At 39.6% G+C, this 21,411-nt stretch overlaps 1 protein-coding gene across 1 annotated transcript in view; it reads left to right on the forward strand.

Annotated features, from left to right (window-relative positions):
- SMYD3 (SET and MYND domain containing 3) overlaps window positions 1–21,411 on the forward strand; it is a 1,025,869-nt gene that overhangs the window by 751,920 nt on the left and 252,538 nt on the right. The window contains exons 6-8 of the mRNA XM_006871271.1: window positions 5,021–5,088; window positions 8,083–8,185; window positions 20,315–20,425. Of these exons, the coding sequence (XP_006871333.1) occupies window positions 5,021–5,088; window positions 8,083–8,185; window positions 20,315–20,425 (282 nt within the window). The remainder of the gene's footprint in view (window positions 1–5,020; window positions 5,089–8,082; window positions 8,186–20,314; window positions 20,426–21,411) is intronic.

Consider the following 21,411-nt stretch of genomic DNA (forward strand, 5'->3'; position numbering starts at 1 on the left):
GTATGCAAATTCAAACTGAAGCTGAAGAAAATGAAAACAAGTCCACGAGAGCCAAAATATGACCTTGAATATATCCCACCTGAATTTAGAGATCATTTGAAGAACAGATTTGATTTTTCATCTAGACAGGCTAAAATATATTACAAATGCCTTTAGTTACCTTAAAAGAAGAAATTAATGAACTGTGGATATTTCATAGTTCTATAATATAGGTGTGGCGCTGTGGGATAATGCACTGGGCCATAAGGTCAGTTTCAACCACAAGGTTGGCCATTCAAATTCATCAGCTGCTCCTTGGAAACCCTATGTAGGGTCTCTATGACTTGGAACTGACTCAACAGCACTGAACAACAACCACAACATATGGTTAACAACTATGTTGTTGTTAAGTACCGTGGAGTCGGTTCTGACTCACAGTGGCCCTGTACAGGGTTTCTGAGGGTATAAATCTTTACAGGAGCAGAACACCTCATCTTTCTTCCATGAAACTGCTGGTAGTTTCAAACTGCTGACCTTGTGGTTGGCAGCCTGACTCATAACAACTACGCTACCAGACTCCTTGGTTAATAACTATAAAATGATTAAAATATATGGTAGAGTTTTATACCATGGGAAATATTTTTAATGTAATACTCATGCTTAAATTTCAGAAAAAATTAAATGAAATTTCTCTACTTATTGAAATAATGTATTAATGTTGCTGTTGTTAACTGCTCTCGAGTCAGTTGTGTATAATATTTCCAAGGAGTGCCTGGTGTGTTTGAAGCACTGACCTTGCCATTCATTCATATAGTGCTCATCCTACAGCACCACACCAGGGCTCCAATTTATTAATAAGCTTTTGTAAATATGTATCACTCTGGTGTAAGAGCATTCATTCATTCTTTGTTTTTCTTGTACTGCTTTCTAAGTAAATAAAATACTTTGAAAAATGTTTAGATTTTACTTCTGGGATTTATTTTCATTCTTTTCTTTCTGTAAAGATAATGTCCTTTCAAATTCTCATTTGCACACACATGAATATATTGTTTCCTTATTATTTTATTTAAAAAACAAAACCAGAGAGCTATCTCTTACTTACCATTGATTATCAGTTATAAACGTCAAACATATTTTCGGTGTTTTTTAATCCAGGTAATACTGAATAGAACCAATTTTTTAAAAGTTTGAGCAGGCACAAAGCTAAATTTAACTTATTAGCTATTTGCTTCTTTCAGAATAATATAAATGAGGGAACTCTAGAATTTCTTAGGTTAAATTTTAACATCCTTATTGTGGTGGAGTGGATCAGTGGGAGTTGAGGGTTCAAGATTGTTGATAGTGAAAACAGGAAAAGGAGGAGAAAAGAGGAAAGTAAAGAATTAAAAGGGAAGAAGATAAATGCTTTTTTTTTTTTTAACATTATTTTACTATGGTAAAAATATATTTAATCAAACATTTGCTAATTCAACATTTGTACATGTGTAATTCATTGGCATTGGTTATGTTCATGTTGTACAACTAGCAACACTACCCTCTTCCAAATTATTAGCCACCATTAACAGAAATGCAGTGCTTGCTTAGCAATGACTCCGTCTTTCTACCACTCTCTTACCCCAGGTACCTATACATTTTCATTCTGTTTTACATAGGGTCACTGTGAATCAGAACCAACTCCACAGCATCTAACAGAAACAGTACATTTACCTGCTTCACATACAGTATTTGTCCTTTTGGAATGAAGTTATTTCACTTAAGCATAATATTCTCAAGGTGCCGTGTTTTGGCAAGTATCAGAACTTTAGTTTCTCTCTCTGACTGAGTAATATTCCATTCAATGAGATGTACCATTTCTTATTTCTCCATATTTGGACATTTAGGTTGTTTCCATCTTTTGGCTACTGGAAAAAGTACATCAATGAATACTGGTGTTTAAGTTAATAGTTTGTATTCCTGCTTTCAGTTCTTTTGTGTATATACTTAGGAGGAACTGCCAAACTGTTTCTGTAGTGGTTATACCATTCTGTGTTTCCACCAACAATGGATATGTCATTCAGCAAATATATGTGTGTCCAGTGAATAAAAGGAGCTCTGCTGTGGCACTGTGGGTTTGAACCACAAGGTTGGCGGTTCAAGCTCCCCAGCTGCTTCTTGGAAACCCTGTGCAGGGTTTCCGAGGCTATAAATCTTTACGGGAGCAGAACGCCTCATCTTTCTCCGCGGAACCGCTGGTAGTTTCGAACTGCTGACCTTGAGGTTCACAGCCCGATTCGTAACCACTACGCTACCAGAGCTCCAATAAATGTAAAACAAACAAACAAACAAAAAAAACAACCAAGTCCTACTGCCACCAAGTCAATTATGACTCATGGTGAGCCTTTGAGACAGGGTAGAACTGCTCCATAGGGTTCCAAGACTGTGACTCCTCATATGAGCAGGCTGCCTCATCTTTCTCCCATGGAGTGGGCAGTGAGTTTGATCTGCCAACTTTGTAGTTAGCAGTACAATAATTAACCCGCTGTGCCACAAGAAAACTTGTATGAGTGCCTGGTTAATAAGCAGAGAATCAACAGGATCATGTACAGATTGGATGTATAGGGTAAGATAGAACATTCAACAATATCTAGGGACCAGGAATTGCTTTCTGGAGGAAGAGAGAGATATTGACATGTCTCTTTTTAACTTTTCCTTTTTAAATTCCACCAGAAGAAATCTATTTTTGAAAAAACCTTTTATTTGATCTGTTGCTCAGACAAAAGATAATATGTAATTTTTGTTTGATTGAAAAGTTTGCAAATTTGTTCTGTTCAGACTGTTTTTTTTTTTTGTTGTTGTTGTTGTTGTTGGTTGATTAGGTAAAGTCCTGGATGTACTTTAGTATATGTTAAAACTCATATCTACTCCCCAAAAAAGTTCATACCCATTCAAAAAGCTGAAAGTTAAAAAAAAAATTTTTTTAAATACAGAATCTTTATTCCTGTATTTTTACCATGTGCTTTATATACTCAAATATGTATAGGCAGTATATTGTTGCAGCTTAATGCAAAACAGATGCTCACTTAGCCATTTAACTATGTTGTGTTTAAAATATGTATATGTACCTCAATTTATTTCCTGATTTGAAATTGCTGTTTTATCAGACTTTTAGAGGAAAAATGCCAAATCATGATAAGTTGCACTTGATTTCCTATAAAAGCTTTTTGGAGCAATGGAAGAGTCTCAGAGGACTGAATGTGTTTTTATACTTTATGTTCTTTCGTATAAAAGGATCTGAAGAAGTTTGTTGTCACTGTTTTCCTTTACAGAGACCCATTAGGAAGATCAGCATCCATGTGTAATCACTAGTTCATCTCAAGCCTGTAGTGGCCTCTTCTGCTTTCTTTTAAATGAGTTTTGCCATGTTTTGTTCAAAATTTGTATCTTTATCCATAACTGCTTCCCTGAACCCCAATTGCCCACATCTTGGCTATGATGTATAATAAGCCACTTCAAACTTAGCTAATACAGAACTATTGAACTTTCAAACTCTGCAACTAAAACTACTACTTTCACAGTCACATTTATCTTAATAAATGTCAGCTATAATCTCCTATTTGCTCAAATCAAAAACCTAGCATTCTTCTTGACTCTGTTCATTCTCCATCAGTAAATCCCATTGGCAGTACCAACCTCTTTTCCCTACTTCTGCTACCAGCACTCTAGACACCACCGTCTCTCATTTGTGCTATTGCTGTGGCCTTCTCATTGGTTTCTGTTCTTCCTCCTGGTCCTTTTTTGGCCCATTCTTTCCACAGCACCCAAAGATCCACTCGCTTCTTGACTCCAAACCTTCCAATGACTTTCTGACTCTATCAGGATAAAATCCAAAATCCTTAATATGGTGGTTATTGTTAAGTGCTGTCCAGTCAGTTCTGAGTCACATCAAGCCTGTATAGGATCTCCAAGGAGTGGCTGGTGAGCTTGAACCTCCAACATTGTTAAAACTGACCTTGTGGTACAGTGCTTATTCTATAGCACCACACCAGGACTCCTTAATATGGCTTATTGTTAAGTGCCATCGAGTCAGTTCCGAACCATAGAGACCCTGTATAGGGTTTTTGAGGAGTGGCTGATGAGCTTGAACAGCCAACTTTGAGGTTCAAACCAGCTTTGCAGTCCAGCACATTAACCCACAGCACCACATCAGGACTCCTTAATTTGGCTACGTGACTCTAAATAACCTAGCTACCTCTCTGATCTCATATTCCACCCTCCTTTTTTTCACATAATTTGCTGTGGTCACACAAGCCTCCTTTCTCTTATTTTATTCAAGTGCATTCCTACCTCAGGGCCTTTGGACTTGCTCTTTTTCCTGACACATCTCTCATTGCCAAGATATGCACATGTTCATTTCCCTCAGGGCTTCCCTTAAATGTCACCCTTATCTTAGAGGACCTTCCTGAACACTGTTTTTCCCTAGACACTTTTCCCCTGTTCCTTTCCTTTCCTTTATCTTTCTCCTTATTTATGTTCATCTGACAGTTTATCTACCAGTTTTGCATCCGTCTCTCTCACTAGACAAAAGCTCGATGAAGGCAGGGAGCTCATCTTTGTGTACACTGCTGTCTCCCCAACATCTGTCTGAGGCAACAATATGTGATCAGTACCAGGGGTTCCTGATTCCAGCTCCAGGCTCACACATTTACCTGATCACACAAATGAGGTTTCCAGTTCCTTAAGCTCAGTGAATACAGTCCCATGTATCTAGTAAACACAGAGTTTGACTTGTGTCCACTCTGGTTGACTTCACTCTTTATAGTACTCCTTAGATACACAGCAACATTGGAAAACTGTAGGCAGTTTGAGTGAAAAGCCTGATATGGTAGGTGTCTAGTTCTCAATAAATAGTTGATTTGAAACATCCTAGTTTCATTTACATCATTCCACAGAAACTACTAAAAGGTTGCTCCTACATTTTGTTTTGAACATTTTTTGTTCTCTTGCCTAGGAAATTTCTTAAGTGACTCTGGTCATCCTGATCATCTCTCCCTTGTTTTCACAGGTGATCTGCAACTCTTTCACCATCTGTAATGCAGAGATGCAGGCCGTTGGTGTTGGGCTATATCCTAGGTATGTGATTTTTAAGTGCTAACTAGTCTGTTTTGCTCAGGTGTAGCAACGATTGTGAGGCTGACCCAGGACCGGGCAGTTTTTCATTCTGATGTACGTAGGGCCACTATGAGTCAGAACCTACTCGATAGCACCTGAAAACAACAAGAAGTCTATTCTGACTCACAGTAACCCTGTATAGGGTTTCCAAAGAGTGCTTAGTAGATTTGAACTGCTGACCTTGCAAGAATAAGTCCAGTACTTATTCTACAGTGCCACACCAAGATTCCTAGGTATGGTGAATGGTATTTCATTTGCTGGAAGAAATATCTCTAATTCCAAATGAGCTCCCCAGCCATTTGTAGGTAGTTAGAAAGGCTATTGCAGCAGCTGGTTAAAAGATCCAAGCTTGAAGCTTAATGATAAATGATAAGAAAGTAGAAAATATTAAGTTTAAAGAAAACAGTTTTATAACCCCACATTATGGGGTGTGGTAGTAGCGTAGTGGTTACAAATCGGGCTGTGAACTGTAAGGTCAGCAGTTCGAAACTACCAGCGGATCCGCGGGAGAAAGATGAGGCGTTCTGCTCCCGTAAAGATTTACAGCCTCGGAAACCCTGTGCAGGGTCGCTATGAGTCGGAATTGACTCCACGCCACTTAACAACAACAACAACAACAGTAACAAAGAAACAGACCTCAGAACTAAATTCTAGTTCTTATGGACACTTTGGAGTGCAAAAGTCAAGGATTGTGGGTGCTAATAAACCATCAGGCTAAGATTTGGTCGCCTCCACCCCTGTCCTGATCCCTAACCTTCAGGGCTGATAGCTGCTGTTGTTGTTGGTAAGTGCCGTTGAGTCAATTCCGACCCATAGCGACCCTGTATAGGGTTTCTGAGGGGCAGCTAAACCTCCAACTTTGTGGTTCAAACGATTTAGCAGTCCTGCTCATTAACCCACAGCACCACACCAGGATTATTTCCACAGACTTGCTGGACTGTCCCAATTGGGTTCATTTCATCTATTGAGTTCACATGCTCTGAGCTCCTCTGCTCTGGGAGGCAGGAAAACTTTTGAGGATCTGACCCTCTGAAGTGCTGTGTCTAGCTGTCCTGAGGTGAACTTTCATGACTGGGCTACCAGACTGCCCAATCACAAGCACTGGAGTCTCTCCTGCTTTCATTTTGTTTCTATGCTATTAGGGTCAAAATAAAGGAGTAAGTGTTCACTGCTAACTGAAGGGTCAGTGGCTCCGGCCCACCAGCTGGTCAGCGGAAGAAAGATGTGGCAGTCTACTTCTGAAGACCATAGCACTGGAAACCCTATGAAGCCGTTACACTCAACTAGACAGCATTTTTTTTCTTTTTTATAAAGACTTGAAATAGAAACATACTCTTTCTTATAATTAATTGTGAATCTAAGAATTTGGCTTCTATTTCTCACAAGTACCATAGGCTATTTGTGGTGGTGGTAGTTGTGTGCCATGGGGTTGAGAGCTTCTGAGGCTGTAAATTTTTATGATAACAGATAATTGATTCAAACTGCTGACCTTGTGGCTAGTAGCCCAACTGTTAACCCACTACACTATCAGGGTTCCTAAGCTATTTGTAGTGGTTCTCCACAAGCAGTAGCTTAGTGATTCAGAGATAAACCTAAGTTCAGACACCTGGTTCAAACTTAGTCCCCCACTTACTAGTTGTGTGTCCATGGACAAGTCATTTAATTTCTATCAGATTCATTATCTGTAAATGAGCCCCATAAGATTGTAGTGATAATGAGTATGTTTGATAATACATACTTGAGTGTTAACAAAAAGCTCACTTATAATAATTATACTTTATTAGCAACTTAAGGAGCTCTGGTAGCGCCTTCAGTAGTGATTATAAATCAGGCTATGAACCTTAAGGTCAGCAGTTCAAAACTACCAGCTGTTCCATGGGAGGAAGATGAGGCTTTCTGCTCCCATAAAGATTTTCAGCCTTGGAAACCCTGTACAGGGTCGCTATGAGTTGGAACCGACTCCATGGCACATAATCATTAGCAACCTAAATTTGGCCCATTTCTCAGATGTACCTCCAATGTAATAGAATGATTAGACAAAAGTTAACAAGATAATGGCAGAGATGATGACATGGAGAGATGGAGCAGCTGAAGACTTTAGATCCAGAGAGGGAGAGGGGCTGTGTGCTGACGACCAGGTGATGATGCATGGAGGGGATTGTAACCATGGCAATGAAATGATATGAATGTAAAACTAATGTTTTCCTATGTAAACTATTACATAATTAACAATAAAACATTAAAAAAAATTTTAAAGAAAAAAAAAAGTTAATGAGATAGCCTCAGCATTCTATTTGAAGGAGGCAGTCCTAATCATCTTCCATTGTAGCTGTGGATCTTGAATATCCACAGCAGGTGTAAGTTCCTCCAAAGGCACTTAACAAGTGAGACCCTGTGTGGGGAAGGGCAGTGGTCTCTTGGCTGCAGTGATTACTGCTATATTCCACTACTCAGAGATTACTTCTTTGCATGTCAGTTTATTTCCCCATCTTCATGGTGGGTTCCGTATGAGGGTGGTTTTTAATGAGACAACGGCCTCCCCGCCTCTACCCTTGAAAAGGACTCAGAAAATATTTATTAACAAATGTTCCTAATTAGCCTCCATCGTGGAGAGCATTTCAGTTCATATGAAGTGTCTGTGAATGTCCTAGAGCACTCACTGAGGCTTCTTTCTCCCATAAACTAAAGTTTCTTTTGCCCATACCCTGTTGCCTGTCAAGTTAATTCCAACTTATAGTGAAGCAACAGGATGGAACAGAACTGCCCCATAGGGTTTCCAAGGAAGCAGACTGCCACATAATTTTCCCACAGGGTGACTGGTAGGTTCAAACTGCTGACCTTTGGGTTAGCAACTGAGTGCTTTAACCACTGCACCACAGGCCCATAGTATTCATTGAAGGTACCTGTTTCACCTCTGTTTGCTGAGCTCTAATGTATTTTTCTTTTTCCCCTCAGTATGTCTTTGCTCAACCATAGCTGTGACCCCAACTGTTCAATCGTGTTCAATGGACCCCACCTCTTACTGCGTGCAGTGCGAGACGTCGAGGTGGGAGAGGAGGTAAGGAACCTGTGTTGTACTCTGTTTGGCTTCCTCTTCCATCAAAGACTCTCTCAGTGTTTTCTCAGTAGCCCCATCCTTAGAGCAAATTATGCACGAATAACAGATTTTTCTTGTCCTTCTGCCATGGAGTAGATACACTCATTGCTACGTCTCCTGACCTACTATCACTTTGCTACTTCTCCCAGATTTCAGATGGGCTAACAGTTTTTGTTACAGGATGCAGACAGTTCTTACACAATGGCATATGTGTAAGAAAGGTCTGTGTGTCTGACAGAGGATGTGAGCTTTGGGCACTCACAGAAGTCAGTAAACATGGCCATGCTTGGGAAGGCAGGCCAGCTTGTGAGTGGAATCCCAAAGACTTACTCCCAGGGCCACTAGTCTCATTTTGAATGTGGCTATTTTTGTGGTAAGAAAGCAAATAGGTTTTACTCTTTCAGGATGTCCCATTGAGCCTCCATAAGTCCACTGGTATTTGTGGGTGATTGTTTAAGCAAAATGCAAAGGAAGTAGAGAACAGAGACCTCCGGCAGGGACTTGATCTTGGCCCTTCTTTCACAGACAGCCAAGCCAGCTTTTTTTGATGCAGAGCCTCTAGAGTGGCCTGAGGTCCCACAGCCAATGGGCTGTCCTAGGGTCACTGAGCCTGAGCCTGCACGGGACTTGCACAATTGCTACTTTGCTCCATTCTGGGTTATAGATATTTTCACTTTCTAGGACTCAGTTTCCTTCTAGCATCCAATTTGTTAAAGTGGATATTTATGGCAAGGAAAACCAAGTATTCTAAGCTTTTATTGCATTAATGCAGCACTCAGTCAGTGAGACGTAACCTCAGAGGCACCATATTTTATCTAGACAGGGATTTGGCTTTGATAAGACTCCTTCCAAACAGATCCTCAGCTATGAATAAGTAGCCTCTTACACAGCCACTTGCTGATTTTCCAGTTGTTAGGACTATTGTTCTAAGTATATTTGGCCATCAGTTAACAGTATGGACAACGGATTATTTTTTCCATCGGGCCATATATGCATCAAGCCAGGTAAATGGGGAGTACTAACAGTTTTCAGCAGCATTACATTTGGAGGCTAAAGGGTGACTGTTGATGATGCTGACAATAATAAGATAAGGTTTTAGTCAATTAAAAGCAAAACAATACGAAACAGACTAACTTGATAAGAAACCTAACAACTATTAGATATGGCTGCAGTTATTCAGAACAACAAAGAAGTGTTTTTATATCTTGTTCTATAGGCTTGGATACCAACGATTCTCTTCAGTTGTTTTTCATTTATTTGAGAAATCACCTCATTTTTCTGTGCTTATTTCTCTTTTGTTACTTTCTTCTCTTCCTATCTATAGAACAACAAGTAAATCCTTCTTCTTGCCTAATGCAAAATAGTTCTGCTCAGCACCAGGTCCAGAAAGCTCATATATTTTCCTCTGTGATGCATATCAAAGTATCTTCTTAACAAAGGAGGCTTCTTATATCAGCAGGCTCAGAAGATCCTTTCTGCTTATCGTTATACAGTCCTGGTGTATGACATGCTCTGTGCTCAGTTGTCCTCCCTCTCTCTGTCCACTATTTCTGCTTGTCTTAATGCAACATGCCCTTTAAAGCCCTCTCAAACCATCTCTTCTGTATAACATCCATATTTTCCAAATTAATTAAAGATTTTCCCCCCGAGATACCCTTATTGTGGCTATTAGTATATTTTTGGCACTTATTCTGGCTTTCCTAGTGACTTCTATTGAAACCTAAGATCAAGAAGAGCCAGAAAATTGTACAAAGTACCATAATAACATAGTTCATTGTAGATATTTCTTATCTTTTGTTTCTCTCCACATATAGCCATTCTTTGGACCATTTCTCTTCAAACTAATACAATTTGTAACTTTTCTTGTTAAGGATTTGTGATGCTGAGTTTATTACATTGCTGTTTTTTGTCTCCTCACTTACACACCTGATTCAGAAAGAATGTGCTGGGGTTTAAGTCACAGCTCACATGCTTGGTTGCTAAAAGCTACTCCTTCAGGGTTGGGTTAAGACTGACAGTCTTAGAAAGCACCAATCAAGGAAGAAAGTTGGGTAGTATAGACGACCATCATGGGAATTCCTGGTGAGAGGAGGCTGTAGCTATTACAGATAATGCTCACCATCTCAGGAGCCATATTGAAGAGAAGAAATGTGATTTTCATAAACTGTGCTTGTCAGTATCCCTAATGTTTGTTTCAGTCCACAATGCTTTGAAAGTAGGAAATTCTGTTTCTACTATCAGACATCTTTACTTATTTATTATTCACTTAACAGGCATTCATTGCATGCTTACTGGCTGTCAGGTACAGGTTAGGCTTGGTGATTACCAAGATGAATAAGACCTAGTCTTCAATAAGTCTAAGGTTTTATTTGAAGACATTGACTCAGAATGGAAAATAATGATAAGTATGGGAAGTGCAATTGTATAATTATACATAGAGCTTTATGAAAGTTTAGAGCAGGGGCACTCAAGTAGTGAGGCTGTGGAGGTGTAGAGGGGTTAAGGAAGGCTTCCAGAGAAGTGGCTCCTAGAGTTTTAAAGGTGCACCAAGGTAGAGTGTTTCTCTGCTATTCATAAGATAGTCATAAGGACTAAGGTGCGCCTGACCCAAGCCATGGTATTTTCAATAACCTCATATGCATGCAAAAGCTGGACAGTGAATAAGGAAGAGCGTAGAAGAATTGATGCTTTTGAGTTACGGTGTTGGAGGAGAATATTGAAAGTGCCATGGGCTGCCAAAAGAACCAACAGATCTGTGTTGGAAGAAGTGAAGCCAGAGTGCTCCTTGGAGGCCAAGATGGCCAACTTCGTCTCTCATACTTGGAACATATTTTCAGAAGGGACCAGTCACTGGAGAAGGACATCATGTTTGGTGAGGTGGAGGGTCAGAGAAGACCCCCAGCGAGATGGATTGGCCAAGTGGCAGCATTAATGAATTCAAGCATGGCAACAGTAGTGAGGTTGGCCCAGGATCGGGCAGTGTTTCGTTCTGCTGGGCGTAAGGTTGCTATGAGTTGGTACCAACTTGATGGCACCTAACAACAACAACAAAGGTAGATTGGGCTGAGGTAGGGAAATTCCAGAGAAAACACAGAGGTCAGAGACAGGATAATGAGTTCGCGAAGCACAGAGCAGATCCCATCAACAGACTGAAGAATTGGGGTGTGACTAGCAGAGATGGGCAGATGCAGGGACCACACTGGGAAGCCCCATGCTGGTCTCAAAAAGGAGCTTGGATTCATTTGAAGTTTCCATGGCAGTGTCTGTCACATAGTAAGCACTTATTAAATATATTGGAGGGAACGAGGAAGGCATTTGGGAGTCATTGAAGAGTTTGGGGCAAGGTAACTGCAAGATCAGAATTCTATGCGTAGGAAAGGTAGGAAGAATAAGGATAGGGTAATGCAGTCATCAAGGTAGGAAGTGTCAATGACAGTCTGAAGCAAGGTGATGGGTGACTTGTGTGAGCGTACTGAGGTATGTAATATTTAGAAGCTAAATTAGCAGGACTTGATGATTGGCTGGCTGTGGGTGGTCGTTGTTGTTGTTAGGTGCCATGGAGTTGGTTCTGACTCATAACGGCTTTATGCACAACCTAACAAAATACTGCCAGGTCCTGTGTCAACCTCACAATTGTTATAATGCTTGAACCCATTGCTGCTGCCACTATGCCAATCCATCTCATTGGGAGTCTTCCTATTTTTCACTGACTCTCCATTTTAACAAGCATGATGTGCTTCTCTGGGGACTGGTCTTTCCTGATAATATGTCTAAGGTATGAGACACAAAATTTCGCCATCCTGGCTTCTAAGGAGCATTCTAGCTGCACTTCCATCAACACAGTTTAATTCGTTCTTCTGGCAATCCATGGTAATTTTAATATTCTTTTCTAATGCCGTAACTCAAATGCATCAATTCTTCTACAATCCTCTTATTTCATTTTCCAACTTTCACATGCATATGAGGTTGTTGAAAATATCATGGCTTGGGTCAGGCACACCTTAACCCTCAAATAGACTTCTTTGCTCTTGAACACTTTAAAGAAGTCTTATACACCAAATTTGCCTAATGCAATACACCATTTGATTTCTTGACTGCTGCTTTCATGAGTGTTTATAGTGGATACAAGCAAAATGAAGTCTTTGACAACTTCAATCTTTTCTGCATTTATCATAATGTTATTTATTGGTCCCAGTGGTGAGGATTTTTGTTTTCTTTATATTGAGGTGCAACCCATACTGAAGGCTGTGGTCTTTGAGCGTCATCATTAAGTATTTTAAGTCCTTTTTGCTTTCATCAAGCAAGGTTGTATCAGCTGCATATCCCAGTTACTAATGAGTCTTCCTCCAATCCTGATGCCACATTCTTCTTCATATAATCTAGCGTCTCATATTAATTGCTCAGCATACAGAATGAATAAGTATGGTAAGAGACTACAACCCTGATAAACACCTTTCCTGGTTGTAAATCATTCAATGCCCCCTTGTTCTGTTATAACAGCTGCATCTTGGTCTATGTACAGGTTCCTCATGAGCACAATGAAATGTTCCAGAATACTCATTACCTACTCTATTGTCTATAGCTTCTCATGAACCACACAGTTGAAAACTTTTACATAGTCAATAAAGCACAGGCAAACATTTTTCTGGTATTCTCTGCTTTCAGCCAAGGTCTGTCTGACATCAGCAATGATATCCCTCATTCCACATCCTTTTTTGAATCCAGCTTGAACTTTTGGCAGTTCCCTGTCAATGTACTGCTGCAGCTGTTTTTGAATTATCTTTAGCACAATGTTACTTTCATGTGATATTAATAATATTTTTCTGATGATTTCCATATCCCACTGGGTCATCTTTCTTTGGAATGGGCATACTACGAATCTCTTTCAATCCGTCGGACAGGTTGCAGTCTTCCAGATTTCTTGGTATGGGTGAGTGAACACCTCCAGTAGAGCATCAATTTTTTGAAAGATTTCAGTTTGTATTCCAGCAGTTCCTGGAGCCTTGTTCTTTACTTTGTCAATGCCTTCAGTGAATCTTAGACTTCTTCCTTTGGCACCATTGGCTCTAGGTCATATGCTGTGGTACATCTTGAAAGGACTGAACATCTACTTTTTATATATATATATATAATGATGCTGTTATTCTGTCCATCTTGTTTTTAATACTTTCTGCATTATTGAATATTTAACTCAGAGAATCCTTCAATATTTCAAGTTGAGGCTTGAATTTTTTCCTCAGTTCTTTCAGTTTGAGAAATGCTGAGCATGTTCTTTCCTTTTGGTTTTCTAATTCAAGGTCTTTGTATATTTCATTATAATACTTAACTTAATCTTCTCAAGCTTCTCTTTGGAATTTTCGGTTCAGCTCTTTAATCTCCTCACTTCTTCCATTTGCTTTAGCATCTCTATGCTGGAGAGCAAGTTTCAGAGTCTCTTCTGACATCCATTTTAGTCTTTTCTTTATTCCTTGTCTTCCTATGACCTTTTGCTTTCTTCCTGTATGATGTTCTTGATGTCATCTCACAACTCTTCTGCTCTTTGGTCATTTGTGTTTAAAGCATCAAATCTGTTATTGAGGTGATTCTAAATTCAGGTTGTTGTTAAGTGCCATCGAGTCATTTCTGATCCATAGCGACCCTGTATAGGGTTTACAAGGAGCAGCTGGTAAACTTGAACCGCCAACCTTGCTGTTCAAACCAATCTTGCAGTCCAGTACATTAACCCACAGTGCCATACCACTACTATTTAAAAATCGTATTTTGGCTCTCATGGATTTGTTTTAATTTTCTTCAACTTTAGCCTGAATTTGCATATCAGCAATTGATGGTCTGCTCCACAGTCTGCTTCTGATCTTGTTTTGGCTGACTATATGGAGCATTTCCACCATTTCTTTCCACAGATGCAGTCAGTTTGATATTAATGTATTCCGTTTGGTGAGATCCATGTGTATAGTCATTTTTTTGTGTTGTTTAAGAAAGGTATTTGCTATGAAGACGTCATTGGTCTTAGAAAATTCTATCATGTGATTTCCAGTATAGTTTCTATTATCCAGACCATATTTTCCATCTACTGATTCTTTGTTTCTGACCTTCACATTCCAATCACCAATAATCATCAATACCTCTTAATTGCATGTTTGATCAAGTTCAGACAGAAGAAGTTGGTTGTTGTTGTTAAGTGCTGGTGACTTGGTTCTGACTCTTAGAACCCTGTATAGGGTTCCCAAGTAGCAGATGAAGGGTTTGAATCACTGACTTTGTAGTATCCATCACAGTGCTGGTCCTACAGCACCAAATCATCATCACTGTCTTTAGTGGTTGGTGTATAAATTTAAATAGTAGTGGTAATACCTGATCTGCTTGTAGACAGATGGATAGTATCCTATTACAGACAACATTATATTTGAAGACAGAACTTGAAATGTACTCTTTGATGATAAATGCAGTGCCATTCCTCATGATTTGTTGTTCCAGGCATAGTAAACCATGTGATTATCAGATTCAAAATGGCCAATACCAGTCCATTTCCACTCACTAATGTCTAAGATATTGATCGTTACATGTTCCATTTCATTTTTAACAACTTCTAATTTCCCTAGATTCATAGTTTGTATATTCCATGGTCCAATTATTGATGGTTGTTTACAGCTGTTTCTCCTTGTTTTGAGTTGTACTCCATCAGTAAATGAAGGAACCAAAAGCTTTGCTCCATTTGTATTATCACAGTCAATTCTACTTTGAGGAGGCAGCTCTTCCCCAGTCATATTTTAAGTGCCTTCCGACCTGAGGGGCTCATCTTTATGTACTGTTGTTGTCAGGTGCCATAGAGTCAGTACTGACTCATAGCGACCTTATGCACAACAGAATGAAACACTGCCCAATCCTCGGCCAACCTCACAATTGTTGCCACGCTTGAGCCCATTGATGCTGCCATTTTGCTAACCCATCTTGCTGGGGGTCTTTCTCTTTATCTCTGACCTTACCAAACATGATATCCTTCTCTAGCAACTGGTCCCTCCTGAAAATATGTCTGAAGTATGAGAGACGAAGTTTGGCCATCCTGGCCTCCAAGGAGCACTCTGGCTGCATTTCTTCTAACACACATCTGTTTGTTCTTTTGGCAGCCCATGGCATTTTCAATATTCTCTTCCAAGACCATAACTCAAAAGCATCAATTCTTCTACAGTCTTCCTTATTAACTGCCCAGCTTTCTCATGCATATGAGGTTATTGAAAATACCATGTCTTAGGATATATCTGACAATATTCTGGTGCTATTCATAATTCTTCAATATTTAATATTCTGCTACTATCTGACAGTTTTCCACTGCTATTCATAAAATTTTCTGTGGTTAAACATTCAGAAGTGATCTGCCTCTCCTTCTTCCTAGCCTGTCTTAGTCTGGAAGGTCAACTGAAACCTGTCCACCAGAGTGACCCTGATGATATTAAAAATACTGATGGCATGGCTTCCAGCAGCATAGTCACATGCAACCAACCCCCCACAGTACGACAAACTGACAGATGAGTGATGGGCGTGGTTTGAGACAGAGAGAATAGATAAGAATGATATCACAGTTTGACTTCAAATGAAGTAACAGTTTTGAAAGTCTTTCTTTTTAGTTCAGAGCCAAAAATATTTATTACTGTGACATGTAATTCTAGAAGTGAAAACTCTAATTTTAATTTTAACTTATTACCCATTCAGTTATAGTTGATGAAAATACGGTTTCATGGAAAAAAGGATTCATTTGCCTAGAACATTTTAAGTAAGCAGCATAGTTAAGATTCAGAAAATTACTTTGATATTGCTCTAATGCTGGAAATAATTTACTGCATTTTCCATAGTGCTGCAGTAAGATGGCAAAGCAAAGGCTAGTGACATTAATACTTTAATTCGATTTTGTTCTATACCATTAAAGTATCAACTGATCAATAGGACGAAGTTACATATATATGTTCCCACTAAATGAGCCTGATATTTAGTGAACAGATTCGCCATTAAAAATGGTGAGCCAATCAATCTTTCATTCCAGGTTTTATCTTTGACTGATAAAATGATTTAGCTGTTACTGTTTTTGTCATCATGTACTGTTGAGTCCATTCCGAATCACAGCAACCCTACAGGACAGAATCGAACTTCTCCATAGTTTTTCCACAGCTGAAATCTTTATGGAAGCAGATTGCCACATCTTTCTCCCATGGAGTAACTGGTGGGTCCAGTCCACCAACTTTTCATTTAGCAGATGAGCACTTAATTGTTGTATCACCCAAACTACTTGCTGTCAATACCAATCCATGTAATGGCTATGTTTTTTCTGTATAATATGAATAAAAACATCTTTGCCATTGAGTTCTTCAGCTTTGATAGTATGTTTTGCCAACTTCAATGGCATGAAAGAAGCGTAAAGGGGAAAATGGCTCCATCTTCAGTGGAACAGTCTTCATTGGAAAAGGCCTATTTGAGCTCCATTTGCAGGATGAACGAGCTCTGAGCATGCTGTCTGTGGTAAGCAGGGCATAGCCAGAGGAGACAGTAATCACAGACCCAGGCTGGCATGAGTCTTATAGATATAGCAAGTTCATAGTTGTGGCAGGTGTCGGGTGCAGAGAGAGATGTTGAGTCTAGAAAGTCAGACAGAAAATTAGTTGAGGAAAGCCTTGTGTGGCTTGTTAAGAAGTATAGCTTTTATTCCACAGGCAATGTTAAACCATCAAAAGTCTTCATGTAGATAAATGTGATGATTAGATCTGAGTTTTAGGAAGAGTTCTGAAAGCAGTTTAGAAGATGAAAGGTAGACTAAGGGTAGCGGGGAGGCTAGTTAGAAAGCCATTGGATCATCCAGCTAATGGTTACACTCAGGCACAGGATGCTGATAGAGGCTGGAACAGTCTGTTTATTGGGGTTAAATGAGAAAACTAGTCTCCTGTTGCCCATTCACTGCATGATGTGATCACCTGTGAGTGTTGGCCCTGGTAATAAAGTGTTGGGTTAGTCAGACACGTTTCTCTAGTATGGCAGAACCTGGATTTCGTGATTTCACACTAAGCACATTGTAATTACCCAGCAACTACTGCACATCCACCTGATCTGATAACTGTGGCTGGTGACTAAGAGCAATTGGTCTGTGCTGAGAATTAGGGTCCTAGAGTTAACCCAGGAGTGAACAAAGAGATCACCTTGTTTTACCATCCATCTCATATAAAGAAACTGGGGTCTGAAGCTATAAAGTGAATGTCAATGTTGCCCCAAACTAATAGGCTGTTTCAAAAAGTATGTTTAGAAATTGTTATTTGGAACATATTGTTTTCGAGAAACAAAAGGACCTTGCCTGATGTTTTGACCCTTTGCAGTTCTGGCTTTAGATCATAAGGCAAACGAAAGATCAGGGGAATTCAAAAGTGGCGGCTGTTTTAGCTGAAGTAACCCAAATGTTATAGAACAAGCAGAAATGGGCTTGAGTAGATCGGGTTTGATGGTGCTACACCAATTCCTTAAGAAAGTAGCCTCTTCTACAACCCCCAGAAGTGTAAGCAGAAGTAAAAAAGAGCATTAGGCTTGAATCAAGAGACCTAGATGCAAATCCTAGCTGTATGCTTCATTAACATGTAGGAAATATTAAATGGTTTTCTTATTTCTTCAGAGCAGATCCTCTTATTTCTGCAGGTGGAGTAGCATTTTGTAATTACCTAACACCTGATGGATCTATAGAGAACCAGCCAGCAGACTGTGGCTTTTGTCATCTGGTGATTGTCAGGATTGATTATACAGGTCTGCTGGCTGGGCCAGACCTCCTTCCTCCCTGCCTGCTTTAATGAGACCTTCCCAAAGTTGCATGTTCTGTCAGAGGATGGCCTTCTCTGCACTGCCACCCTTTCCCAAACATGTAAGGTCATGCTTTGTAGTCATGAGACACTGCTGTCTTTTAAGTTGAAGAAAAAAAACACATGGAGTGTTTTGCTCTAGGGAGTTTTTGTCATCTCCTTCTGTGGCTAATCCTGCCTTCTTACTTTTCTATAATACACCCTCTTCTCCTATCACACATACCCCCATAATTACATTCTACAATTAAAATCAACTAGATAGGTTATACAGTATGTTACAAGCTGATGTATGTAACAGCAAAAGAAAAGCTACAGGAGGGTGAGGGAGTAAAAGGTGCCAGGGTGGGGTGGGAATCATAACTACTTTCTTTCACCTCCCACTGAATCTTTCATCACCAAAGACAGGGCATAGTCACCATATTTAAGAGGCCAAAGAACTCAGCAATCGCATTCTGACATTAAACTCTTCCTACTTGGAAATTTTTCTACATTTTTTACCTAGCCGCAATTAAAGAACTTGCCTAATTTAAAAGATACCAACTTTGGATGACCCTCATTCCATAAAGCAGCTATAGAATTGATTGGGGTTTTAAGAGGAGTTTGACTTTACCGTCTGCCATGTCTTTGAGTATCAGAGTTAATTTGGCTTCTCTATTTGTCAGAGGTTATAAATTACTGAACCTACAACAGCTCTTGATATACTATTTGTAGAAAAGGGTAAGATACAAGAGTGCATATTGTCATGAACCTAGTTCTTTCAAATAAATATGTGATACACGTATGCTCCACATAACAAACACTGCAAAGAAATAGATGAAATTTTTGTATGTGTAAATGAGAACAAATGTTTGCATGTATGTTGTTGTTGTTCAATGCTGTTGAGTCAGTTCTGACTCATAGTGATCCTGTATAGGGTTTGTAAAGAGTGGCTTGTGGGTTTGAACTGTTGACTTTGTGGTTAGCAGCTCAGTGCTTATCCTCTAGCACAACACCAGGACTTTAGTATGTTGCATATATAGAAGTATCTATATGTACATGTCTGTACAGATTATGTGTGTACACATTAGAGGACCCGATGTACAGGTACTTCTCAGACATAACTGAACACCTTGTGAGAATGGTTTTCTGGGTTTGAAGGCTTAGGACCTCGGTCTCATGGAAAAGTTGTCAATTGGCATTACAAAGTTCAGTTTTTGCATCCCAGTGAGGTAAATAGTGTCTGGGGTCTTAAAAGCATGCAAGCAGCAATCTAAGATACAGTTATTGGTGTATTCTTTTTTTTTTTTTAATTGGTGTATTCTTATCATGAGCAAAAGAGAAAGAAGAAAACCAAAGTTTCAGGGAAGAAATTTGTTTACAAGACTAGTAACCTACAAAATCCACAGCCTCTGAGACCAGAAGAACTACTGACCATTCTGATCAGCGCCACAATAACTTACACACAACTAAAGGCTATGACTTATGAATGCAAGGAGCTCTGGTAGCTTAGTGGTTATGAGCCGGGCTACTAACCTCCCCAAGGTCAGCAGTTTGAAACTAGCAGCAGTTCCATGGGAGAAAAATGAGGCTACGGCCTCGGAAACCCTATGTAGAATCGCTACAAGTCGGAACCTACTCCATGGCACACCACCACCACCCATGAATGCACCCTCTATTAGAAAATATGTGAGGGCTCTCAATTAAAAAACACATATACTAAGACTAAATATCAACAATTACTCTAAAATGAGAGAAAAAAATAACCTCTAGGTTAGGGAACCTAGAGTACTGACAATGGAAAAAACACACCACTACTAGAATATAATTAAAATGAGTGTTGACACATTATGAGAAATGGAACTGAGCAATTTGTGTAGAAATGTCAAATGGAAACCTGATTTGCTGTGTAAATCAAAAACACAATTAAATTTTATTTTAAAAATTATTTGCATACAATTATCTTTGTTTGGAGAGGAGAGATTATAAATGATATCTTTCTTCTCTTTTATACTTTTGGATGAATAGTAACAAATAAGTACTACTTCTAATAATTGGTGGTTGGTGGTTATGTGCTGTGGAGTTGGTTCCAACTCATAGTGATCCTATATAGGGTTTCAGAGGCTATAAATCTTTACAAGAGCGGAAAACCTCATCTTTCTCCCATAGAGCAACTGGTAGATTCAAACTGCTGACCTAGCAGTTAGCAGCCCAACTCATAGCTCAGTACATTACACTACCTAAAATGAGCAAAGCAATCATGTGACCTCTTCCCTCTGGGTCTCCACAGCTCACCATCTGTTACCTGGACATGCTGATGACCAGTAAAGAGCGCCAGAAGCAGCTAAGGGACCAATACTGCTTTGAATGTGACTGTTTCCGATGCCAAACCCAGGACAAGGTATGTTCAATGAAACCGACATAGAACAACACCTAACAGGCAATATCTCAATTAGCTCTCAGGGAACTCTGCTTTAATTATATTAATCCAAAAGTAGATGGCCATCTGTTCCTGGTAGGAAATAAAAGTAAGTAAACTAATGCATAGAGCTACATGTATTTCCTTTCATGGGAATATAGGCACTAAATATGTAACTAAGAGGATGCTGAAGGTCAGAGTACTACTTGACAAGAGGGTCAAATTATATACTACAAGGGTGGGTCAATATCTGACTGTAGAATTTATTGTAATCAACTTTCAGAAAAGATAAATACATCATTTTCAACATAATCTCTTTGCTTTCCAATACACTTGTCCGTCTGTCATCAAGCTTTCATATTCCCTTATTAAAAAATGTTTGAGGCTCAACTGTGAGCCACAAATGCACTGCTTTCTTCACTTCTTTTATCAGAGGTCAATATTCATCCTCAAAGGGCTGCTTTCTGGGAACCAAACAGGTAAAAGTCCAGTAGAGCAAGATCAGAACTATAGGGAGGATGCTTTAACGCCTCAAAACAAAGTTTTTGTAGAGTCTCAACTGTGAGCAGAAGTGTGCAGACGTGCATTGTCATGTAAGATCACAAAGTCCTTGGGTAGCAGTCCTCTGTATTTCATCTGAAGTTTAGTTCTTCAGTGGGCATCTCATTGTAAGGAATACTGTTGATTGTTGAACCTTTTTCCTGATAGTTGTTGTTAGGTACCATCGGCAGCCCTATGCACAACAGAACAAAACACTGCCCAGTCCTGGGCCAACCTCACAGTTGCTGCCACGCTTGAGCCCATTGATGCGGTCACTTGGCCAATCCATCTCGCTGGGGGTCTTTCTCTTTTTCTCTGACCTTACCAAACATGATATCCTTCTTCTGACAATATGTCTGAAGTATGAGAGACAAAGTTTGGCCATCCTGACCTCCAAGGAGCACTCTGGCTGCACTTCTTCCAACACA

Source organism: Chrysochloris asiatica, unplaced genomic scaffold (assembly GCF_000296735.1).
Source record: "Chrysochloris asiatica unplaced genomic scaffold, ChrAsi1.0 scaffold00165, whole genome shotgun sequence".
Lineage (NCBI taxonomy): Eukaryota > Metazoa > Chordata > Mammalia > Afrosoricida > Chrysochloridae > Chrysochloris > Chrysochloris asiatica.